This window comes from Struthio camelus, chromosome 2 (genome assembly GCF_040807025.1).
Source record: "Struthio camelus isolate bStrCam1 chromosome 2, bStrCam1.hap1, whole genome shotgun sequence".
Classification (NCBI taxonomy): domain Eukaryota; kingdom Metazoa; phylum Chordata; class Aves; order Struthioniformes; family Struthionidae; genus Struthio; species Struthio camelus.
Window position 1 is genome coordinate 151,777,688 of NC_090943.1, and position 27,145 is coordinate 151,804,832.

The window sequence follows — 27,145 nt, forward strand, 5'->3', positions numbered from 1 at the left end:
AGGTGAAGACAGTGTCTTGAAGAGAAAATAAACACATGGTTCCTATACATTGGAGCCTGTAGTCTTAGGTTAGAAAGAACATTGCTGTGGCCTAGATGACATAATGCAGACAAGGCAACCTCAAACTAAGTTCTTCAGAGGAGCGCTAAGGTACAAATTATGCTCCCCTTTCTCTGATTCTAGGAGGTATATGAGGATCTCTGTTGCCTTTTTCCAGTTAAAGCTATGTTTAAGAGAAGTCTTTCCTGAAGAGAATCTGGTAGAAGTGTATCTTGAAGAAGAATTAGAAGGAAACAAAAACATAAAATGAAGGAGACGATAGCTGCAGGAATATAGGACAACATATACAAAATATTGAAAAGACCCTGGGAGAGAACACGACAGGAATCTGAAGGAAAACAGAATGACTAGGGGAAAATATTTGATGAAAAGTATAATAAGAGATGAGGAGCCGGATGACATTATCCATGGAAGTATTCAGTGAGGAAGAAGAGGCTGGCTAGGAAGCTAGAGCAAACTAAACAGAGGAAACTGGAGTTGTGGGCTGGTGAGATAAACCCGTCACATCCTGTCATGAAAGAGCGCACAGGAAACATCCTTACGAAAAGCAGGTACAGGGAAGGCTATCCTGCAAAAACACTGGTGCAATTGCGGCTATGCGTGTAGGCATACGTACCCCTATACAGACAATATACTCAGCTAGGCTGAACGTAATTGCAAAAGTAGGGATTCAGCCACTGGGCACTGCTGTGCAGGATGCACTGAGCTGCTATTGGTATTTAAGACAGTTTAGGTAATAGGAGGTTTGCACGGACATTTGCACACTAGCTAAGGTCACATAGTTACCCTGTATTATTAGCATGTGCTAAGTCAAATAGGTGCAAATAGTAGCATAAGGATTTCACCTGGTGGTCTTTAAAACCTCCATTTGCTGTGTTTAGGCCTCATTCAAGGAAAAAAGTGAGGTGAAAAAAAAATTCAAGTTCTACAGTGTTTTCAGAATGAACTTGTACATCTTGTGTAAGTAATTTAACTTCTTCAGGAGAATGAGAGTACAGAAAGTATATAGTCTTTATGAGGACAGGAATTTCCACTTTTTTATTTGTTTATGTTACCCCATTGTATTCAATTCACTTCTCTTCCTCCATGAAAAGTAAATCTATTGCATTGCTGTAAATGGCTGTGGATGGTAATGTAATCCACGGACCCCGCCCCCGAGATGACTTTATTCTTCACTGTGGGTTTGATCCCTATATGGGTGGTAAGAAAATACTCTGTGGTCATATTGAAAGAAAGGTGCTTTATAAATGCAAGTTGTATGTGAGAGATATTTCACTTTATTTTGCATTCTCTGCATTAATAGGACATTTTTCATTTTAATGTGTTTAGCAGAATCAGACTCTTTTTTATATCTTTAAGCTATGTTAATTTTAATACTGAGAGTTCTGGAGACTAACACACACGTGTATGTGTATATATGCTTTTGTACAGGTAACAAATTCTGGGTCTTCAAGGACACTACTCTCCAGCCAGGGTATCCTCATGATTTGATAACACTTGGAAGCGGAATTCCTTCCCATGGTATTGATTCAGCAATTTGGTGGGAGGACGTTGGGAAAACCTACTTCTTCAAAGGAGATAGGTTGGTATAGGAATGCTGGAAGCAATTTGGTGTATATCAAGAAAAGCATGTTAATCTTTTCCTCTATTTTGGAAAAGAGGAGATCAGTTCATTTAAACAGCTCGTTGTTTTCTGTGAATGTAATTGTTTCCTCCTGCATAGACAGCCATATTCCTGTTTTCACATTTCTTACAACCTGTACTATATTTGTGCAAATATACTGAAATGACATATCCCCTTTTAGTGGAAAAGTTATAATTCAGGAGTCAACAGGCAAGTCGCAGTTTTTAAACTTAAGTATTCAAAGTAATGTAATTATCTTTCACTTTATTTGAGTAGATTCCTGCTCTTCAATCTTATGAAGAGTCTTGACTTTTTCTTTTTACCCTCATTTCTAAACCCTGGCGCATAAGCAGGCATGGCATGATCCAGAGCTTTTTAAGGTCAGTAGAAATGGCTTTTCTGCTGTGGTGTAGAATGAGGTAGGAAAGGGAAATGGTATCTAAAACAGGAAGCCAGAAAACTATTTGAGCAGTTTACGATGCGATCCCGAGGAATTATTTTTAAGTAAAGCCTTTAATTCCCTTCAGAAGGGAAACTCATCTTTAGGATTACTAAAGCACAGAAGAAAAATGTAATCTGAGTTCTGTTCCAACCCTGAAAAAGCCTTACAGTAGTCACTTAGTGTCTCTGTGTCTTCATTTCCCCATCTGTAAAAATGAGGGAAAGAGTATTTATCTGCTTTATGGAAATGTCAAGAGGATTCGTTGGTTTGTGAAGCCCTGCAAGTTTTCTGAAGGATGGATTTTTACAGGTATTCAGAATGTTGTTCTATTTGTTGATTGATGAATCATTGTGCAAATTCTGAGTGCTCAGAGACAAATCACTCTTTATTATTGTAATCTTTCTGTTAGTATTAATAGAAGTATGATTACTACTGTTTTTACTGTGAGGTACTTAGTCTGAGACACTAAAAGTATTCTTGGATCTCTTAATAATGAATTCACTACACATCATAGACTATATTTAGCACACAACTGTTGATTATTTTTTAGCAGTACTGTAAGAGTGCATTACAGATTGCCACAACCAGTTTTACTGTTGTAGCTTTTTAAAAAATTTCTCCAACGCTCTTGGTGAGGAAAGTAAATAACTCAGTAAAAAATTTGTGGCGTTTGAAAGCTAGGTATTATTTAAAGCAATCAGTCTCCACTGTTGTCAGTTGCATAATTTGCTTCCGTTGGTTGAGAAGATTTTTTTTGATGAGTTCATTCTCCGATAACAACTTTTCACCTTCATGTTCCTGGGAAAGTATGTACAGTATGAATATTATGTGACCTATACTTCCCTTAGGTTTGATTCAGCAGCGTCCTTCTATATTTCCATGCGCAGACAATTCCTTATAGTCAAAGCTTGTTTAGAATAACAGTGGCAATAACAGAAAACAAGAGCTATCAGAGAAAACATCTATTGGTAGAGAAGTTGCTACTTAGAGCTAAAAAGATAATGAAACTCAGAGGGACATAAATGGAATACAGTATGTAAGAAGATCGAAGAACATGAACCTTGCAGAGATAATTGAGCTGTTACAGGATATTGACCACCGGTGGGAATAAACCCATATACCACTAAGCTTCTCCATGAATATTGTTTACATCACAGTTTGCTGTTTATGTAGAGTTAGAGTTAAATTTTCCTGCTTGTTTTATAAGTTTGTATAAGTCTACCAGGAAGGTTCATTTTTTTCCTGAAGAAAGTATAACATAAATGTAGCTTCTGGGTGGCAGGAGGTTGCAAAGAAAGGGAATCAAAAAGTTATGCCAGAGTCAAAATAGGAAAGTATGTTTCTCCTTATATAACTGAAGGATATATACACTCATTTTGTATTGACAGAAATCTGTAGTAAAAGAAAAAAAAAATTCTTCCAGGGCAGAATCTAGACATAGTGAAATATCCCAGAACGGCGGTATAAATAAGAAGTAGTTAGAGCAAAGCAATACAAGATTTCAAATATTAGCTATAAAATGAATGATCACAAAAAGATTTTAAGGTCCAAGTAATAAATGATGTTCTAATAATCGTATGTCTAAAGCAACCCATGTACCTTATTATTAACATTTGAAATGATCCATTTAAACACTAAAGAGAATTCTTCCTAATAGCTGTATAAAAGCAAAAGAGCAGACAGAAGACCACAGAGAAAACATTTTGCGCTCTGTCATTTCTCTCTTACCAGAATTCAGTAGCTTAGGACAAGATGATGACAGGCTTGCTGCACTTCTTGACACGTGGCCTTGTTTATGACCCTGTCATAAACAGAGCTCTCTTTAGAGCTTAAATGAACACTTTTTTTCCAGAAAACTTAGTCATCCAGTGGTTCAGACTATTGCTAAGTAAACAGGATTAGATGTTTTAGAGGTTATAAACATTTTAGCAAATATTTTCCAAGTTATCTTTCTCCTAAGCCACAAAGTACCTTTTCATTTATTTTACCTCTATTAACTTATTAGTCTCTGGGATGTCCTAACAGAGTGCATAGAGTTGGTAAAGCTCAAAGCACTCAAATCATCATTGGCAAGTCTGCTTGAGAACGTGTGGCATGCTGAGGAGAACTGGGCCTAGACTTTTCCTTACCCTCTAGACATGCTCATTATCCCAGCACAGACTGCATACAGCTAGTGTCCTGATCAGTCCTTACGTAATAGGGTTTCTCATCAATGCAGAAAAGACAATTTCAAGGCTTTTGAGTGCACACTGGGTGTGTCCCCAGATACTCCGGTAATGAAAGACAAAGTATGTTTTTGAAAGTCCTATAGGACTGCCTGTTTCCAACGCTCACACTAGTGGAAAACACAGAGGTTAGCAGAAGAAGAACCTCAGGAAATAGGAAAAACTTAGAAGAGAAGAAAGTAGAAAGAGGAGGGGAAATATGAAGGAAAAAATAGAGGGTGCCAGTAAAGAGAACTGGAGGAAAAAGTAAGATAGCTGAGAAAAAAAAATAGAGTTGCAGTTAGAAAAAAGGAAACAGAATGTTACGCTCAGAAAAGAGTAAGCATAAACAGAGAGAGAGAAACAGTGAATAGGCAATGTGAAAAGAGAAAAACTAAGACTGAAGAAATGCAGAGTCAAAAGATGTCAAAAGACTAGCCGTTTTAATACTGGTTTCAGAAGTTTGTTTACTATTTCTGTATGTTGTTTTTTTTCTCCATGTAAACTCTGAAAGAAGATCCATTTCAGAATGAGGAACACGGTTTGGATAGCCGGCGCATATGTACCTAGATTAAGAAATCAGGCTATAAAAATAATTTAGGCATATGAAAGGAAAAAAATAAACACAAGTACTTTTAGTGTCACTTACTACTTGCTGTTAACCCACTTGAAATCTGTCCCCTTTTACTTTCACTGGCAGTTGAAAGCCAGAGAAATGCCTCACAGGGAGAGCTACAGAGGAATTTAGTCCATTTAATTTTTCAAAAAGGAGATTAAGAGGTGACTTGATTAGAGTGTCTAAGTACCTTCACAAGGACAAAATATCATTCACTTAAGGACTCTTTAGTGTATCAGGAATGATCATGGCAAGGATGTCAGAAGCTGGAGTCAAACAAATTCAAATTATAAATAGGGTCAAGTTTGTAGCTGTGGCCACTTTCTCAATGAAAGTGATAAATTCTCAATCTCTTTGTGTATTGAAATGGAGAATGACTGTTTTTTTAGATGATTTTTCACATATGTAAAATTGATTTCTAAAGAGAATTCTCCAAGAAAACTGTACACGTTAATGGAGTCTACTCGAAAGTTTTTTAAATCATTCTACAAAATGAAATAATAGTGTTATGTATGAACTCTCAAAATATGTATAGGAAGTTTCTCTGTCCTCATTACATTTTATTAAACTTTGCCCAAACGAATTTACAGCACTCACAAACATTTACAAACCCTGTATCACAGTGAACATATATAGAATATCACTATATTTCCTTAACAGCTGCAAGAATGCACAAAAGGAGTTGTTCTAACTGTTCACAGGTGGCTATATTTCATTTTTCTCAAAAGCAGCAACTGTTCAATATTTGGGAGCAGTCATTCAGAAATGGAGATCATGCAACAAACATTAATGCTAATTTATTTTAATCAGAGTAAGCATAAAATAAGTAATTAAAAATTATCCACTAAATTAATGGAGCCAGTCAAAATATGAAATGACCAGCCCAAATGTATTATATCATTATATATACAGAGAGATAGTATGATAATACTTAGAACAACACCACTTATAACAAGATATGCACAGCAGTTTAGCAAGCTGCATAAGCCCATAAAGAAAGTATTAACTTTTTCCTAAGTCTAAATGAAATCAGTTATTTATTTATAATTCTCAAATTTCCCGTTGCCTAGAATTTGCATGTTGAGGCTTTTTAAACTGGAGAACGGCTGTCTCGTAAAGAGGCCCAAAGCACGGACGGATTTTGTATTCTGTCAAACCTTTTTAATGATAATGAAATGAAAGTCCACTGTAATGCATACACATAAGGAATCAAGTTAAGTTTCTGTGAATATTTTGTCTTGAATCTACTGTCATTTTTGTGATTCAAATGTTAGCTAAAACATTCATATAACTTTTCTGCATATATTGTGTCACTGTGTTGCTGTGCAGAAGCCGTAGGAATCAGAATTGCTCTGATTGTAACTAAGATGCATGCTGATTTAGTTGTCACAGTGGAAAAATCTTTTATCTTCTTTGTGCTTGCATAAAACAGTTATTCAATCAGCAGATAGATTTGATTTATCTGTTATCTGGTAGTATCTCCAAGGAAAAGAAGTCAAGTATTGCCATTTGTGGCCACTGCATGTAGCAAATGTTCAAAGGAAAAAAAAAAAGTAGTTTACTCATCTGCTATGTTAAAAATGTTTTTTTCTTATTTTGTATCTTAAAAAAAAATCAGGTATTGGAGGTACAGTGAAGAAATGAGATCCATGGACCCTGGTTATCCCAAACCAATCACAATCTGGAAAGGTATCCCAGAATCTCCTCAGGGAGCCTTTGTCCACAAAGAAAATGGTATGCAAACAAATTCCAGTTTTAATGATTTATGAACAACACCCTTTATGTAAGATAGAGTGGTATAGGGATGAGGTTAAGCAGGGAATTAATTCTTGTTTTATGAAGAGAGGAAGTATTTCCTGCTGTAGAGTTTACTGTTGTGAATATGGAAATGTTTATGTGGTTGCACCATTATGTTTATTCTCTGTTGGATTACAGTACTTCTTTGAACAAGTTCCCTACCCAGAGTATATCTCTATTTGAATTGCCAAGGTGTTGGCTGCTTATACAGCTTGGAAGCTATTATCTTCCATCTGAACTACGAGAACAGGGAAGCAAGACCTTCTATTATCTAAGCAGAAATATCCTGAGAATCTGTGTAAATCAAAGATGTCATAAATCCATGATTCAGAAATGCAGATCACAGGTTGCTTAGCATGCAGTTGTGTTATCTGGACCAAGATGGATCATCACACAGAGCAGCCTAGGATCTCAGCATCTCCAAACGAATGAGAGTAACCCAAACTCCTGCCTTTCAGATGAGTTAAATACTACCCAGGGCTGCTGGCAGGCTGCCAGCAGAGCTCTCAGTTGCGCAGACTTTAGATCCCCTTGATATGGATGAACATATGAATTTGCCACCACTTTTCATTGTTGGAAGAATTTTGTATGGCATGGATGACTGATTTATTAGTAGGTTTGGGGTTTGTTGCACTCACCTCACAGACAGCACACATATATGTTGCCATATTATTTTAATTTCTGTTTAATAGGTAGATAAAAAAGCCTTCTTTCATTGTATAGACCCTGAATAGTCTCCTGTTTCAAATTTTAACTCGATTAACTAATTTACTATAGGTGTATATTTTTTTTCAGAAATATATTTAATTATTTCCTTGCTTTGTACCTGCTTCATCCAGAAGCAGAAGCCCTCTCTGGATTCCAGCATTTTGGCTAGAGTGTGTTTTTTTCATGTTGTTTTTGATTTGTTTTGTTTTGTGGTTAACAGGAAAGTAGGTCAGGCAAGATGGCATTCTGCATATATCACACTCAATAGCTGACTGTTGTTTATAAATAGGCATATATATGTGGAAATTAGACAAACATTATGTATACACACATATACATAATCTACATAATCTGTGCTATCTTTCCTTCATTACTTTTTAGGCATATTTCTGAAGGCTACATTCAAAAGATATTTTACATACATGCATACATATATATTTGCATGTGTGTGTGTGTCTGTGTAGGTAGATATATATTTTTTCTTGTGTTGATTGGATTCCCCATAATAAAGTGTCAGTACTGAGCTCAGGTACATATATCTCTCATTACCAATGAAAATTATCTTAACACTGAGACTAGTGGGTCTGAAACTACTGCAAGGAGAGAACACTTGTTGCTAAGGCAGAAAAGACCTGGTTATAGCGAACCCATTTCTCCTCTGCTCTTTTATCTTTTTTTTTCCTACAAGCTTTAATAGTCTTTCTAAAAGTCTTCAAATGAGGAGGGTGGCAAAGCTTGATTATCAGACTGTGGAGGAGGTGGATGGAAAGGAGGGTACTGTCGGGTCTCTCAGAGAGGCTGCAAGGGCCGCAGGGGCAGAAAGAAGGACTGAAAATTACACCAGAACGTTCCCAAGAAGAACACTAAGACATTTCCCTTGAAGTCATGAAAACAGACATGTCTTAAGAAACGGTTCACATCTCCACTGCTGTTTGTATGGAGAGAGAGAAAAGAAGCAAAAGTAGATACAATAAGGTAGCACAGCTGACTTGGAAAGAATTTGATTGTATTTTGCCTCAAACTGTTTTCCTTTGGGTAGAAACAGAGCTGACATGAAGTTTTACTGCATAGTTTTGTAGGAGACCATTTATAAGCCTGTCTTCCAGTTAAACTAACTAATTTTAAAGAATACTTTTTTTCTTCTCTTGCCTTTTTATTTTGTAAACCATGCCAAGTAACATTAAGGCTGCTCATAGATGATAGGGGGTTTCTTTTACTACCTACAAATGTTTGAATAAGTAAGAGGCTAAGGAAAGATGAGAAAAAAAAAAACAATTTGCTGCTATTGCCAGCATCCTGACTCATTGAGTGTCCCAGAAGCTGGGTGAGACACACATAACATCTTGGACGCTCTGCTGCTTTCTGTAATGTAGTCTGGTCTCTAGCGCTGTGGCGGGAACTCCGCAAAGAAGAAATTTCCTTTCTGTTGCTTCATGCAGTCTGAGACAACACAAATTTCTCCAGTTAGCTGGTTTCTTTCTGCCTTGAGAGCAGCTTAGAAAGTCTCAACCCCACCTAGAAATTCTGCTGAAGTCACAGTGGGGCAATGTTAGTGAGAGGAAAGATAAGAGGTTGTCTACCTGATTAGCCCATTGAGCTTTTCTGCCTCAGGCATGCTACCATTCCTAACGTGAGCTGCTGTTTGACACCTTAGGGACTGCTAAGCCCCTCCACGCTGTTTGGGGTTTTGGCATTGCTCTCACTGCTCCCAACAACTAGCTCCTCAGAGAGGTAAGGAGCAGCTCCCTATACAGGCTTCTCCGTAACCACCTGCAGGAGCATTTCTGGATACCTGCAGGACAAAGTCAAGCAGATTAGATGAAATCTCATTCAAAGGTCAGCTGAAATCACCTCTTTCTGCAGTGAGAAGCACTAAAACTACTTAGCCTCTTACAACCTCCCGTCTCTCAGCTGGGAACTGCCCTCCGGCGGCTGATACTGACCATGTTATCCTGGTTCTCGCCGCAGCAAAACAGCAGGAAAGCTTAAACTACCTTCAGTGTTTTCCAGGGGGAGATGTGCTTTGACTGAAGGTTCTGTAGGGGCTGGTAGTTGCTGTACTGCTTTGATTTTAATTCTTTTCATTTGCTATTTCAATATTTGATACCAATTGATACTAACTAAAGTCAGTATTCTGATTTATATGTACACCTGATATGTATATGTATATATAGTCTATATATATCAGAACACAGATATAGATATGTGAGAGATATATGTATATATATAGTCTATATATACATATCAGAATATAGGTAGAGTCTTGATATATCAAATTGCCAAAGTTGGAGTTCTTATTCAGGGTCAGTATGAGCAGTGCTTTCTTATCTACATATTGTTACATGAAATACATAGATAGGGTACCTTGTGGCTCAAATACTGAAATTTTGCACTTGATAATATTTTTAATTTCAATTGCAGATTGCTTTAAGGAACCCTATATATGCTAACATTTTAAAACTTCTTCATATTTAAAGAATTGTAGTCCTATATTTGTTTTGTTCTAATCAGAATAGAAGACATTTTATGACCAAGCATCCTAACCACTGTTTCTATATAACTCAATCCATTTCTTTTCTTTTCTTTTTTTTATTGAAAACAGTATTATACCTTTTTTTAGATACACTGACATATTCTTTGACAATAAAACTGCAAAGGATTAAAGAAAGGAAAATAGTATCTATTCAGCAGCTAGGAAGGCAATTAGAATTGCATAAATAGCTAATGTAGAAAAATGTTCAAATATTCTAAACGTTCTGAAACTTGCAGCACTAGGCTGTGAAAACTTTTGTACATAGTTTGAGCTGGAAAAGAAATAGACTAACAAGTCCTTTTTTGTAGAATTGAAAGACTCTAACAGCTGTTTGAATAGTCATTATTAATATTCTCTCCAGATAGCCAGTTACTGATCTTTCCAGGAAACATTGTCAAAGTGACAAATAGTGCCCAATCTGTTTTAATATTCTTAGTAGCCTTTAGCACTACAGGAAAAAGCTGAGGTCTATAAAGGAAAGATAAGAAAAAATCCAGCTGTTGCAATCAGCTCGTAAACAGTAGGAGGAAGTTCACCCATCCTGAAGGTTTATTTCTTGCCAGATCAATGCCATTTTTCAGCTGCTGTAATAAAGTACTGCAGATTTTTGGCAGAGAGTCAGTTTTTCTTCATTTAGGCACATTTGGTAATTGCATTGGATTGCACCTGAATGATCAAGTACCAGTTCCCTGCAGAAAATTTGAATCTGGGTACACCTGTTTTCTCTTGGCAAAGTTGCTGTTATTTTATCTAATTTCCTTCTTCTGAAGTACGGCAATAGATTTAAGTGACACTGAGGAGGGTCACTTCTCATTTCTGACTTGCACAGTGTTGCAGTTTGCTTCCTATATTGAAAGAGGTTGGGATGCTTCAAGGTACAAGACCTGTCCCTGATGATTCTCTAGCTCTAGAGATTTATTTGGCTTTTCAGTTGGGTTTCCTAGCTTTTTTTTTGTGTATTGGGGGGGGGGGGGGGAAGGGTTGAACACATCAGCTGGCCCCTGATCTGTTCAAAATCTTATCCTCTGTAATTTCATTATTTTTTTAGTAAGGCAGGGAAATAAAATCCCAGGTTATTCAAATAAGAAATCTAGGCTTTTAAGATTTTCTAGAGACAAGAAAGAAGTTATTCTGCCCCGAAGATTTGAGAAGTCCATGACTAAAGTATAGTCCTTACATTTTTTGACTCTCATTGTTACAAAAATTCAGTACCAGTGGTTTCAGTCGCTGTATATAGATGACATGATCTGACCTATATGACCATGAATAATTGCACTTTCCTTCCTCAGGCTTCACATATTTCTACAAAGGAAAAGAGTACTGGAAATTCAATAACCAGATGCTCAGGGTGGAACCTGGCTACCCCAGATCCATCCTCAAGGATTTTATGGGTTGTGATGGACCAACAGACCGAGACAAAGACCGACACAGCCCTCAAGATGACGTTGACATTGTCATCAAACTGGACAACACAGCCAGCACTGTGAAAGCCATAGCCATTGTCATTCCCTGCATCCTGGCCTTGTGCCTCCTTGTCTTGGTTTACACTGTGTTCCAGTTCAAAAGGAAAGGAACACCCCGCCACATACTGTACTGCAAACGCTCTATGCAAGAGTGGGTGTGATGTAGGGTTTGGGTTTTTTTCTTTCCCTCCCAGGAGTTTGTGGTAACTTGAGATTCAACACGAGAGCTGTTATGCAGTTTCCTAGCTAGGAGCGGGCATCTGTCAGTCTGAAACAAAGCTGATCTTTAAAACCCCGGGGGTTGCCTGTCCTGCGCATGAGTGGTGATTCGCTCGGCTGGGAAGCTTCCATGATACACAGTATCTGCTGTCTCTTCAGTCCTTTGTCTTTCTTTGTCATTCGATTCTAGGCCTTTCCTCTGCACGCTCAATACCCGACAAACTATCAGGATTAACTAATGAAGAGGAAAAAAAAAATCTCCAATGTTTCTACATTTGTCCCCTAAGGCCTGTTCCCCTTTGAAAAAAATTTTTTGCTGAAAGTAAATTTTTTTAGAAAAAACAACGACCCACAACGGAACTTTCAGGAAAGTGAGAAGACCCAAAACAGCTTTGTCTCCAAAGAGGATTGCTTTCTGTCTGCTATGGATAAAGTCCTATACTCCTACTTCCAGTTTTGTCAGGTGGGAGAGCCGGATGACACGCAGGACTTCAGACTGTTCGGACAGCCATTTTCCAACAAACAAGGGGCCAAAATATCTGCAATATAGTAACAGCCTTAATGATACATTCATTTTGTGTTTTATACAGCTGCTCTGGGCTATGTCCTCAATGTTTTAAACTCATTTATATTCATTACTATATTCAAGCGGAACCTTTTTATTAGTTTGTTTGGGTTTTGGTTGGTTTTCCTGCATAATCTTTCCCAAATTATACCAAGCCAGCTGCCCCAGGCCTTTCACAGGTCTGTCAGGAGCGCTCATTCCAAAGCATGGTAAAAAGCCGTGTGTCTCTGAAGTGGATTTCAATGAACTGAAGCAACAGTCGCGCTACAGAGAAACTTGACACTGGTATTATATCGGTGTAACCCTTTGAGAACTATTGCATCAGTTTTCAGAGTCTGGTGGATACTAATCTTTATTGTCATTAAATTATAGGATTGTGTATGGGAAATACAGGTTTTAAAAGAAAAATCAGGTTTTTAAAGCAGATTTCCTCTGTTTCTGCAAGTGAATGTTTTTATTATTTGCATTATTGATGAAAAAAAAAAAAGCATTTGTAACATACAAATAGAAAGCAAAATATATTTACCAGCTCCTTTCCGGTTAAATGAACCAAACTTATTTTAATAACTGCTACCACTTCCCAAGGATTTTTTTCCGAACTGGCTACAGTTTTATAGCTTAGCCTTTTATCTTAAGCATATTGAATTTCTCTTTTAAACTATGTTGCATGATAATTCAATTTGCCTCTACAGAGGTAGAGTTACAGTTTCAAAGGAAAGCTAAAATGACGACTCTGATGTTGCATGAATATACTCCAGTGTTTTACCCCATTGCATGTTCACTATAGTTCTCAAAGGGTTAGTCAAATCTCTGGCATGTAGCCGAACTTTATGTCACTGACAGAGCCAAGGGACCACCAAAGCATTTTGTCATTGCGTGTAATTTGTGCTAACAGCAGTATTGTCATTTTCATGTGACCTGCAGAGCAGGTTTGTATCAATATTTTTTTCCTAGAGAAAAGTCAGCAACTGACAGACCTCTTTATTGATTTTAGGAGCTGCTTCTTGCAGTGATAGGCTTTACAGTCACTGGGCTGTGAACTTAATAAGATGGTCAGAATGAATGCACCCCATGAGTCAGACACCTGGCTTTTTGTGGAAGCCAGGATTTGAGGGGAGTAGCTTTTGAAACAATGAACAGCTTGCCTTGAACTTGATTATTGACCTGTTGACTGTCATTACCAAGTTAAACATTGTCTTCTGTGAACAGCTTCACTGTCTGAATTTCCTTAAAGTGTACCGTCCTATGTCTTTGCTCTTTGACCTTTAACTTGCAAACTGGCACAATCTGAAGGGAATCTGGTGTTGCTAATCAATTGAGATGGGTTTTACTTCTTGAAAGGCCTGGTATATACTATCAAAAACTAAAGAAAGAATGTGAAATTGTTTTCTTAGAAAAGAAAAGAAGTGGCAGAAACTAAAATATTTATGATAAATCTGTAGAAGGGTATTTTGCTATGTATACGTGCACACTCTAAAAATGAACTACAGTAGAAGTGAATTTTTATTTAACTTGAATAAAATTTTCAGTATAAAATTATCATTTCTACAGATAACTAGTTATTAATGAAAAGGTTATAGGAAAGTATTAAGATACTTGAAATGGCCAGTATTGGCTTTTACAGAAAACAAGATTTTTTATACTACATACAACCAATTTCTTACTGATTTCTTAATCCACATAGCTAGATCATTTTTTAGAGAGTGTAGGTATATATACATATATATTATGGTTATTATTATTTTGGTAATGAAATGATAGCTTGACTGCCTTGAATTTATATTTATATTGAGCATAGCATGAAAAATAGTATGCCTTTTTGTTCAATTCCATGATTTTATATTGATTTGAGGACTTATTTTATGAACATATGTGGCATGCTATAAAGCATTGCAAACTTAATTCTTAGAGCATAAACAGATATATGTATGTACGGCTAACAAACAATGAAGATTAGAAGAAGATATAGTTTTACAGCAAATATGCAATGCAGATGGCATTTTGGAGATGTTTTGTAGAGGTACTGCATACTGTAGGTTAGAAGTGCACCAGTATCAGCCCATAGCATTATTTAGTAAATCCAATTCCATTGTTACTAAAAATATAGATTATTTCCTAATCAAGTAAATAGGATATTTACTGCAAATCAGCTCATTGAGTGAATTCATAGTTCTATGCCTGTTTGTGATATATATTAATATGTGTATGTATGTGTGTGTATGTGTGTGTGTGTGTGTGTGTGTTGGTATATTTAACACACACACAAACACACATACACATACATGCATATTTTAAACCGTAGAGAAATTTTTATTGCCAGCAAACTGCTATAACTTATGTTCTGCCACAGACAGAACAAAATGATTCATGTTACTGTTCTGATTTTGTCCCTTGGATAGTTGGTGGAAAGCGCTAACACCACTACTTAATCTGCATTTGGTTTTCCTTTACAATGGGAGAACTAATTTTATATTATCCTTAGGGCAGAATAGCATCTTATCTGTTTTCCTATTCACTTAGAAATTTCACTTCAACTTCAAAATCTTTTTCGTGGCAGCTTTAACTTTTTGTGCAACTGTTTCCCTGAGAGTAATGAAGTGCTGAGCATGTTGACTGTTGTTCTTTGGTAAGGTAAAAAAAAAAAAATGTTTGTATTTGGAGAACTTACTTAACTTTAATTATGCAGGAAGGTAAGTGTGATAAGTCTAGTGCTTGGTATATGGTACATCATAGATACATGAATACATAATAAGTTGATTCTTTAATCTATTTTCTTTTACTTAAAAGTGCATATATATTATATACACAGAGAAGGAGAAAAAATGAATATTATACTGGCATGTTTATGTCATGCAAGGCAAGGTTGTGTCAGCATTTCTACTATATACTCCTGTTTTCAGTAGGTTGTAACACATTCATTAAAATTTGCTTTAGGTGAAAGATGTAGAAGCAATTGTGTTCAGTCTGATTTCCAAATACATATTTGGGTGGCTTCAAATTATAGTAGTAGTTCAATATAAACTAGTGGTGTTGCCGAGTTTAGTTTTGAACTTAAACAAGCAAAAGATAGTTTTAAGAAAATGTTATTTTTTAAACAATTATTCTATACCAGGGCCTATAATTATTGGCATCAAGAAAAAACAAGGTGAAAATATTTTGTTTGACTTCTGAAATCTGGGTTCCTGCTCACATGCCGTAACTTTTTTCATAAAATTTTTAATAAACATTTCCATATTGCTGTTGTCACAATCTGTACTGTGGAACAATACAAAACTGAATATGGATTGTTTTAATCAGTTACAGTCTATGAAGCTGACTATACAGGGTTGTGTACCTTCAGAGTACTATAGTCTGTATTATGCAGGAAGCCAGAATAGATGATGGCAGTATTTCCTCTGATCTTTTAATGTATAAACCTAAGAAAAGGTTATTGACTGTAGACAGAAATTAACTTTTATCAAAAGTACATTTAAAGAAACTATGTAACTGTATATTTGCTGGATAGGCTGGGATGGAGAGACTCAAATGGCTCCAAAGGAGCCCTTTCAAGTCTCGTGAATAAACATAATACATATTTTATATCTTCCTATTAACTTTTGTTCTTCTTTTTTTCAAAGTGGGGTAAAGGGAGGGAACAATTACAGAAAAAGATGTTGTAAGGCAAATATTGTGAAATAAGGTAACAGAAGCCAATAGATTCAAACTGAAGGGGCAGACTTGCACTTTCTCTTGACAGTGTGCTTCACCTCCCCGGTTGTTCAGCCGAGACTCCTGTGCCAAGGGCACTGTGGGTTAAGAACAGAGTGTAAGCCTAATTTTGAATTTTCCGCTTTTTTGGCTTACTTCACAATCCTCATGTCAGTTAAATGTAGCCTCTGGTACCAAACTATGTAGAATCAAATTCTGACTTTTTGTTTAGAAAAAAAAGTGGGTAGGATAGAAAGTAGCAATGGAATCACTCCATTTCTGGTTTACCACATTTGAACCATCGGTGGGGCAAAGCTTGAAAAAGGCATATAGCAAACTGAAGACTGCATGCTCCAGAAATTGTGTTTCTAAGAAAGCAGAAACTCAAGCTACGACACCACTGGCAGCCTAAATTGAAGATAGCTTAAGATGACCCGACTGAGGAGCTAGGAGGGGTTTGCACAGTCCTCGCCTAAGTTGTGGCCTATGTGGAGTGTATCCTAAGTTTTATCCTCCGTTGCAGAGGTGGAGGAAGCCACATGTAGTGGCAGTAGGAGACGTGAAGAGGCTGTTATAGAACAATAGCTCCCTGCCACTTTTTGCTGCTGCCATGACTGTTTTTGGACAGCTCTATTCCCAGAAGCATAAACAGATGACTGCAGCACTATGAGCCACAAAGAAAATCGTTATTATTATCAGTGGAAGGAACAAATGTTACTGGCCGCTAAGGTGTTCAGCTATGCTGTAAATCAAGTAGTATTGTGTATGAGCTGAGGAACAGATTAATATTGAATCCAATGATATTGCCATGACTGATACACAGTGCTGTGACATGAAGCATACTTTCTTAGCTCACGGTGCACAGATTGTAGACAAACAGAGTAGCTATCATAAGATCATTTTAACATATGTCAGTTACAAAATCAGATACAAATGAACCATACGTCATGTGCTCATAAAATAATCTCTCTGATTTATGCCTGAAAATCAACAAATTGTCTGCTAGCGGTCACATGATAATATATAATGTGTTTGTCCCATCTATCTAATCCATTCTTATGACTTTCCAGCTGACTATCACAAGAAGGCTTGACTGGTAGAGAAACAGATTGTCATCAGTGCCATAGACGCAGAAAATTTCTGGAAAGCATCAAAAGCAGGCCATTACTATTATAGACTGGTTCCATTTGGCACCTGATCTAAGAGTAGTTTCTAATGTTAGCTTAGGTTCTTTCTGATGCAGGGTTATTTGGTGCACATAGAGAACCAGAAAAGCTCACTGCTAATCAGGAGTTCACATTTTGGAGGATCATCAGGATGTGACCACAACAAGCATTTGCTCTTAAAATCCAATTTCAAAGTGTGTAAACAACATTAAATGCATACATGATAAACAAGACTTGTTTCCCAGTACAAGTACACTTTAGCATATTATCTAACAATTATAGTCAGTTTATTCACATTTGTAGCTGCAACGGCCCAACAGGACTTTGAGATTTGGCATTCTGTGAAAAGTATACATAAAATGAGTTGGCCCTGTGGAATTACCTTTAATTACTGCTCTCGTCCACCCACAGTATACGGCAAATAGATGTTAGAAACAGATGAAGCATATAAGAAACATTGGTGTAAACTATCCTGCTAAAGAAGATTTTCTACACTTGCCTGTGTGTACAGCATAATGTTAGTTGCTGTCACAGTAAAACTGCATTAACAAAATAACCGTTGACAGAAATAATTGCCATATGCCAGCCATTTATGATGGCACAAAGCTTTCCAGTTATATGGCTTGGTTTCTTCTGCTTCTATAAATTACATTGTCCGCAGATGATAATCCTAATAACTGCCACACAAACCAAAATTTTCTGTTTAGGTGGTAGTCAGCTCTCTCCTACAAAATTGCGTCAAATCCTTTTCTTATCTACACCCTTAATCTCCTTGGCCAGCTATCAGCACATGTGAATTCATAGTCTTTTACGTCAGCTGTTTTTTGCTATTGCAGTAAAATATATACTGAGCAATCTCTCCATTTTGCCATCTGGTACTAACATCTGATTTAATCACTTTTACTCTTTCTCATGCCCGTGTCCTGAATCATCCATTTTTTCATCCGTCATTCTGGAAACTGGGTCTCTGGGAAGTGGAATTAGCAACAGGAGACTGGGATCTGATGAATTCCTAACCTAAAGCACGGTACCTGTCTAGCCCTTAACAACAGGACAACAGAATGGGAAGAATTTTCTGTGAAGTATTATGTCACTTACCCACCCGTGGCAGCACAATATAATTCTGCCAATGAGTGCGTGCCCAGATGGGTTCACCACTTGCAGAGCGTAGTGTGTTAAGTCAGAAAATAATATATCTAATCAACATTTCTATCCTGATATGTTGGCATAGTATAACAACCAGTCTGTGCACATATTTCCTAACTTACATGGCTGCAAACAAAGGCCTGTGGAAGCTGACAGTGCTTAAGGTCAACGCGCAGTCATGTTAACTCATTTATGAGACGTGAGCAAATTTTAATTCTCCTACTTTCATTTCACGGCCTCAGGAAAAAGAATGTAGGTCCATTCATAATATAAAGTGATGGTTTATAATACTCCATCAGTGTTCACAATTACATGATACTACGGCTCAGCAAGCCCTGTTGTCCAACTGATACATTCCAGTCAAAACAGCACAATCCTATATTTAGGTGTACAATGAATCTAAATAGAGAGGCACATACTGCATCTCCTTTGCTTAGCTATTGCCACAAAAAAATAATGAGTGCCCACATACTGATCCTCTTTATATGTTATGGGATCACTAAGCTGATGTCAGTTGCAAGCAGTTTTTTTTTTATTGAATGTGAGCAGAGTTATATGCATTAGAAAATCGTACTTGTGATGATGTGCATTCAGAAGGCATCATCAGCAACTTACAGTACTGTTTCAAATGATCATGGCAAACACAGCAATTCATACCTGCAAAGGCATAGGTATGGCATATATTTACATAGTTGTCTTTTACCTCATATAATCAAGTGCTGTCAGCTCTGGCCATGCATCCCAAGGTAGGTGATAACCCTTAAAAAAGTCCTTCAGGGTAGTCATTGTCACACAGCTCAGAAATACCTGAGACTGTTGTACCTGAGAAAATGTAATCTTGAATAAGAATCCAGTGTTGAAAGAACGTGCAGTGAAGTGAATAATCTATTCTCTGCTTTTACGCTATACAATGCATTTAGCAAAACGCTGTCAGTTAAGTACATGCCTAGCATCTGTCTTTAGTATATGTTTCCAACACCAAGTAGTCATCTCTTGTCAATTTATGCTTACAAATTTTGACTTATGTTGTCATTCAGTATTGCTGTCTAATGGTGTCTGGATGAAAACCATTTTATAAGATAAGACCAAGGATTATGATTCCCCCTTCACATTGTACAAGATAGGTATACCATAGATAGACCTGCTATAGGTTAAGTGTTGCTTTGAAAGTGGTAGCCCTTGGCTCACAGCAATGAAAATTACAGCTGTCTAGAACCACTCCACTGAAATTTCTTCAGAGGAAAGAATTAAATGAGCCTTCTTCTCACAACTTCTAGGATCGACGGAAGAGCCAACTAGGTCTTTTGATCAAAGACTGCTGAGCAGACATAAAAGAAACGGCATGAACACATTTCCATTTTTCATTTCTAGCAGGATATAAGAAGGGCAATGAGAACAGCTTGGTCCATAAATAAAAGTGCAAGTTCAGTTTGACAGGAAGGGAAGGAACCATACACCACTGACACCAGTAGGATTGCATGTAACCACTATCTTGATAACCGACATTAAAATGGAGGAGATGTTATCAGGAACTTAGTGATGGCTTGGAAAGTATTATCGATCTCCAACAACAGGGAGACATGTTAGACTGTATAGAAGTCTATCGAATTCTATATTTGCTGTCATAATCCATGGGACAGTAGTCAGTCAAAAGACCCCTCAGTATAGTTACTCTGAGCCTGACTACAAATACAGAGAGATAGCACATTGTTTATCTGATGCAGTCACAAATCTTTCCCAATAGATTTAGTCAAACCAGCATCAACCTGAATCTTCTCACAGTGAAATGTTCTTATATTTGTTTTCAGAAGTTAGAACCACAAAGTTATCTGTCCTTTGAAGAACTCCACAAGGTGAGATGTTGAAGGAGAAAGAAGCCACTCCTTATAGTCTAAATGTCAGTTATGTCACTTTATGTCCATGCTATGTCACTCTTTAGGCATTTGATGTAATAGAAACACATCTATGACCTTTGGATGGATCATTTATTGCTACATCTTTATGTAAATTGATAAATACAGTCAAACTACTGATCCTATTTTTTTTCCCTCACTGTGCCCTGATGTGTTTCCTGACTGGCTGAGGTGATATTTAATGTAATCTACTCTCAGAAGACAACCGAGGAAGGATCTTTAGATATACAGACTAGCAAAGAAATTACAATTTTACTGTCCATCTCATTAAGCACACACATTTTTATAGTCTGTCACGAGGAAATGCACCTTTTGTGTCTGTCGTGAAGAGGTAGTAGCTACTCAAATACATGATGTGCACATTTGAGGAACCTAGGGTACGTTTTCACTAAATCTTGTCCATGTCGGTCCCTTGACAGTTAAGCTCCATGGTATTCACTTAAGATCGTTAACGTCTCTGCCTTCCATTGTCACAGCCTGCCTTTGAGTCTCTTACGAAAGTTATGTTGTACAACCAGCATTGACCATCACGGACTCCTTGTGTGGATCATCATGGATACTTCTGTACACTGCTCTTGTGAACAATGATGTGACAGAAGAGAACTATCATTTTTGATGTCAGCCCTTGCACGCCATTTACCTGCATGGTTTATGCTGTCTCTGAGAGATGGGCAGTCTATAAAGTTGCATTTCGAAAGTGCTGGTACTATTTCCAGTTCTTGTCGTTAACCTTTTCTCTCTCTGCTTTGCATTCTGATGCCTATACTCGGCACCATATTTGCCACAAATATGCAAACCGTGATTATATGGCTGGAGTTCTTCCTCTGCTTCAAGTCAGTTCATACACATACATCAACCACTAGTATATTATTGCTGTAGCATAATAAGCTAGCACTGTTGCATGGCCGAATGCTTTCCTATCATGCATTATTTTACCATCTTGTTTTACAATTATTCCTAATTCTTTGACATCAATAACATATTTATGAACAGCTCTCTTGCATCCGCTACTGTATGCTGGGAATCAGATTCATTGCATTGTTCAGTTACATCTTGCAGAGAAAGGTGCAGATGTTTCACTGTTGTAGGTTCATTGTATGTGATAAGTGTTCCTATATGCTCAGAAGCTGTTCCAGGGAGTGATGGCTGCTCCCTGCCAGTCCTATGGTTGGTATTGTTAGTGGTTAAAGCACGTGTGGCTGGGTTTGTCAGTGTGTTGTCAGTCAGTTTGATATGGATATATATACAAGAAAGGTGCATTGTTTTGCATACTTCACGCACATTCTTGTTTCTGTCACTTTCTCAATAGCATGCACCTTACTAATTCTCCGAGTGCTGTGCTCTTGTATCTACCAGAACCTGATTCCTTCTTTAATTCTTCTTATTGGATGTTTACTGTGATTTTAGCAGCTGATTCAATTTTCCTTGTAGATGTCGTTCCTTCCTCCCTATAATCCCCCATAATTCCAGCAGAAATTGGTCTGGTTCCAACATCTTTGCAAGAACCTATAACAAATGTGAGTCTCTTCCCACACTGTGACGTGTTTGTTTTTACTCCACCTCTGAAGCAGAAGAAATGAACTTTTCACGTAGCGACAAGGATTTTGGTACTGTTGTCAGGATATTTCTGAAAGTGGTTTTGTGCATAATATGATCGTAAAACCCACTTACTGTTAAACATAAGTCCTTTCAAGCTCTGCTTCCTGAACCACCCAACAATTGCTCGCTTAATTTGCAAAGCCTGACAATTAAGGCGGAATATGGATATGATGATTGCTTTGTGTGATGCAAATTTCTCATCTTTATTCCCTTTTAGCTGCATAGCCCCATATGCATCTCATGCCCATGTTTGGCTCATTAGGTTGTGTGTTAGTAACAAAGTAGCTGGAGCATTTATTTGCTTTCTACAACTAAATTTCATTTTATTAATGTTATTTTATTTTATTTTATTGTCTCACACAGCATTCTATACAGTAACCTTTTTATAACTGACATATGTTATTCCTTCAGGTAGCTTCTACTGACAAACACAAAGCTTGTTTGTGTGCAAATGCAAGGCTGACTAAATGGTGCTAAAAGTGTATTATGACTGTCAGATATAATCAGGCAAAATTTTGTGGTGCTTAGACTGATTTTTTCATTGATTTTATTGATCAATGCATTGAATAGTGTTTTATTATATACAAGTTGTCTTTTATTGGTAAATCAAGACTTCATAGTGCATTGTTAAATAAAATGGGTTACTTAATCTACATAACAGCTCACCAAGCTATTATCTCTTTAACTCCTTACAACATTGTGTCATTAAAGGTCAAGGGGTCATCATAATAATCTCATTGCTGTAGACCATTAACATGACCAAACATTTTCAACAAAGTACTTATGTTTACAATGCTATAACCCTTTGACTGCTGCGGCAACCTTTAACCACAAAAAGTCACATGCTAGAATCATCACTATGGTTCTTGCCATGGCAATCAAAGAGTTAAGGGCTGTGCAGTGATTTGTTTTATATTTATTAATTTATATTTATTTTTGTTTTCATTTGAGAAGGGGGGAGTTGGGGTGGGGCAGTTTTTGTCTGCTGTAAGTGTCTTAACCAAGGGAAGGGTTAAAGTGGCTTTTTATACTATCGCATCTTATGTACTTACCATCGTTTCATTGTGTTGTAATTAAAAAAAAAATCTGTCAATAAATAAGAGAACAGAAAAAAAAGTTTCATAAAGGCATTGTGGTTTACTCAGTGTATGTTGTAAGTGTAAGTTTTATAGCTGCTGCTCTTTGGAGAGCTGGAGCCTCAGCGAAAGAATACATAAAAGATGATACTGCCATTGCATGGAGATATTATGGATATATGTGGGTATGAGCAAAGCGAAAGAAACATTGGTTATTTTTTTCTAATCAAAATAAAGTAGGAAAAACTAATTTGTGTGAGAGAGGGGGAGAATATCTGGTGACGGGCCTACTTTTGTAATGTCTGCAGGGCCACTTGTTAGAGATTATTGTTGCAGCCACTAAAAAAATGGTCAACAGATGACTGAATTTTCTCACTTCTTGTGTGTAAGACAAACCATGAAAGGTATAGTGTAAACAAAAGGTGAGTCTAATCATTCAGCTGAAAATAGCTGAAGAATAGAAAGCAAAAAATATGATTTTCTTGAGGTAGAAACATAGAAGACCATAACCCTAAAAGGCAAAGGAGAGTTTTACAGCACTTTGGCCATGCAGCTCAGCCTTGCAAAGATGTAATTATTCTCAGGCTATGTAGACTTCAGGGATGAGATGAGTGTGTAAGGGTACAGGAAACCAGGAACAAGTCTAATCTATTTGGAAATAAGCTAAAAGGTGTTACTGTTTCAGAGTCCCAGTAAGAAAGAGATCAGCACTGGTACCTGATCCAGGACCAGAGGCCAAATTCATCAGATGTCTAAGCTACCTTAAACCTCACTCTCTCCCATTCTAAATCTGAAGGATGTGTTTGACACTTGCTAGCATACATACATTGCTCATCATTAAAAAAAAAAAAAGGAAAGAAGAAGTTCACTCATTATTTTTTGCCTGAGAAAATGAAGAGAACTGAATACAGCAGATGCTACATGTCCTTGATTGCCCTTCTCACATGCCAGGGGAAGGAAGCTCAGCTCTGGCTGAGCTTTGTCTGAGGGTATTTGGCAAGCAGAACACTGGTTTGGAATGGGAGAGCATGGAGAACATCATAAATGTCTTAGCATCTTCAGTTGATGAAAGTGTGGTGTTTTTGGAAGATCTGAATTAAAGCAACTTCCAAGTTGATTTAAGTCTTTTTCTTACATCAAACTGTTCAAAGCATAAGTGAAGATGTTACTATGAGCAGAAAACTTTTTAGTAACAAATCTAGCAATCACAGCTAACACATCGGAACTTTGGCGCCATAATCAAATAGGTATTTCACACCTGTTTCACATGATCATTTGGCAGAAAATTGGGTTTCCATTTTAATGTTTGGGCTGAAATTGGAGATTTGGCTTTCTGGAATTATTCTTGTCTAAAAATCTTTCTAAGCAAGAAACAAAATCAATACTAGGTGACTCTGTTAACCAATCAGACAAAATTAGTTATGAATAACAAATATTTCTAATCACTGCTTGGCAACTTCTCTCACGCTACTTGTTTGAATTATGGCAAACAGTGATAAAATAAAACATCTGGTCATCAACAATTGTCAGTGGAATTAAAAATGTGGATATATTATGTATGTCTTTCTTTAGCTCTAAGCAGCATACAATAACACAGCTGATTTCCACCCAAAAGAAGCTAAGAGATGAGTATTTTACAGGCCATCTACTAGGCTGACTTGCAAAATGGTACAGGTGCTTACCTAATCTAGACCTGCCTGCGCTTCAATGATAATATCATTCAATCGTAAAGTTTATGATAGACATGGCACAAATTGCTTTTTCTCGAGTATATTGGTGGTACTCTGCTGCCAGTGATACCAGTGTGTTAGTAGAGAGATTCTTGCTGTAAGTTATTCAAGGTTTAGGTGTAAATTTGAACAGTGCTTCATTAGGGCAAAAAGCTAGACCTTGATCAATGTGTAACTAATGCAGACTTTGGTCACTTTCGAAATACCAGAAAGGAGGCATATTACGATCCTCTGCATAAGCATTCAGAATATAAAGGAGCTTGCTTAGCAAATACATGTTCTGTTTCTTCAGTGTTTGTTACATTAAATGCAAAGCATAGAAGTTTTCACTTAAGTGCTTTTTCCTCCATGCAATTATTTCCTTTTTTTTAATCCAAAATTTTGGTGTTATAATTCAGGAGAACAGGGTGCGTAAGCTACAAAAGTAAAGTAGCAGCCAAAAAAAAAAAAAAAAGAGTATTTGAAGAGCCAATATGTTTTGAAGTTATTCTTATATTAGCATTTAATTTCTGGAAAGTTTCCAAGCTGAATAAGTATCTTTGCTACCGTACTGTTCAATATATTGATGTGAAGTTTGATTTGCAACACATTCATCCCTTCACAAGTCACTGCAAGAAATAATTCCTAAAGAGCATGCTTAATTGCCCAGATATTTGTGTGAAATTACTTTCATTAATCACTGTATTGATTATATTTCCTCTTTTTTCCAGGATTCTATTTTTAAACATTTATCTGAAGTAACATGTAGAGGCATCCTTGTTATCCATGACTTGCTTGCTTGCTATCTAATTGCTAGATAAAAGATTCATTGTGCAGAGCTTCAATTTGCTGCTGTGTTGTGGTTCATAAATACTTTTTGCTTTGATTTTCAACACCAGTCAGATTATTCTGACCATGACAAATGACAAATGTGGTTGCAGTCCCCTTGCTTCAACACTGGGAATTTATTACCTTGTCACGCTGGCCAACTTCTTGCTGCATATCTTTGCTCATTCTTTCATTAAAGTAATAGTTTCAGGCTGAAAAGGTAGTAGAACTTAAAGAGTCTTTCTAGTCGTGTTGCTCTTTGGAAGAAAATACTCTATAATTCATGAAGGAGTAGTTTCACAGGGAAGATGCGGGGTGTCTAAAAACTGTTACCATGTTAAGTTACTTAGTACCCAAATCGCTTTCAGGTCCTGTTCCCCTGACTTTTGTCACACTCTTCTGGAGTGTACTAAGTGGTTCTTCCAGTGGTAAAACCTGTGTTTTCTTTTGGAGACAGTTATTTTAAGAATATTGGATAAGACAGCATTATCTACTCCACAGGTACAACACTCTCAGGCATAAGGCCTATTCTGAAAATAGCTCAGTTTGAAAAGCAAACATAACCTTTCCATCCAGGAATGACATGTAGAAGAATGCTTGTTTGACTACTAACAAGAAGAAATCTTGTTTGACTACCACCGATAGCCACTTAGGCACTCTTTAGATTCAGGACTATAGCAGAGGTAAAGGAAATTTAAACTGTCTCCAAGCTAACTGTAGCCTTTCAGAGGATAAATTGAGGATACAGGAACCTAACTGCCCCTTATAAGTCTAGGGTAGGATGTAATTGCCAGTTTTTAGCCCCCAAACCTGTGCATTAAGTAGATACATTAAGCCTCTAGCTGGCTATAACAGAGTTCTACCCTAGATAGAGACCTTCAAAGGTATCTTTCTCTCTCCACTGAGTAGAGAGCAAAATTTTAGAGTTCATTTAAGAGGACTGGTCATCTTGATAACCTAACCTAAGTTAAATGGATTGTATCCCTTCACCCAGTCCTTGGTGACTTGCTGAAGATAGCACAAGGCTAACATGCTACTGAACTGTAAACAGCACAGCTGACGATGTTTCCCTAGGCTTCCTACTTAGATGTTAGAAAGAAGGAAAAAACTTAAGTTTTCTCTGTGTCATTATCTGCTTGCCACAGTTTCCCTGATATATGGATGTTCTTAAACTACACACATGTGATGCACCACGCCTCTTCTACAATACTAGGAACTCCTAAAATGTAAGAACGTTTCTTAAGGTCTCATAATAAAAAAGAGGAACTATTAATACCTATAGCAATTCTTCTTTCCCTTAACCCCTCAGTCAGAAAAAAAATAGATGCAGGCAACACAAAAAGATGCTGGGAATAGTAACATTCAGAGATTCCACACAATTAAAAGAAATAAGCTGTGTCAGGAATCACAGTACAAACAGAAAAAAGGAAAATGCAAAGGAAGTTCAATACATGCCTTTCTGTTTCCAAATATCTGACTCACGTTTGCACATCTGACTATACTAGAATTGTATGCTACTGCAGGACACTACCCAAGGGACAACTGACCCAGAGCCTCCCATCTAGGAACGACAAGCAGAAATGTATTCTTTCCAGGTGCACCACTTTCTTATTTCTTTCCTTTTTTTTTTTTTTTTTTGGAATAAACCAAAATTCCGGTTTAGAGTGGCTTACATTACTCTTACTAGTTGTAAGGAAGGTTGCTACACTGATTCACTGTTGAAATTGGGTTGTATAGCAGAGCTTTGCACCCTAAAACAGCGTAAAGAAGACACGTTCATTGAGCTAGCC

The 27,145-nt window shown here is 37.1% G+C and overlaps 1 protein-coding gene across 1 annotated transcript in view; it reads left to right on the forward strand.

The window, feature by feature from the left end:
- The window catches only part of MMP16 (matrix metallopeptidase 16), a 186,991-nt gene extending 171,167 nt beyond the window's left edge, over positions 1–15,824 (forward strand). The window contains exons 9-11 of the mRNA XM_009674683.2: positions 1,492–1,642; positions 6,565–6,680; positions 11,274–15,824. Coding sequence (XP_009672978.2) covers positions 1,492–1,642; positions 6,565–6,680; positions 11,274–11,608 — 602 coding nt within the window. The 3' untranslated portion in view covers positions 11,609–15,824. The remainder of the gene's footprint in view (positions 1–1,491; positions 1,643–6,564; positions 6,681–11,273) is intronic.
- Positions 15,825–27,145: the final 11,321 nt, after the last annotated feature.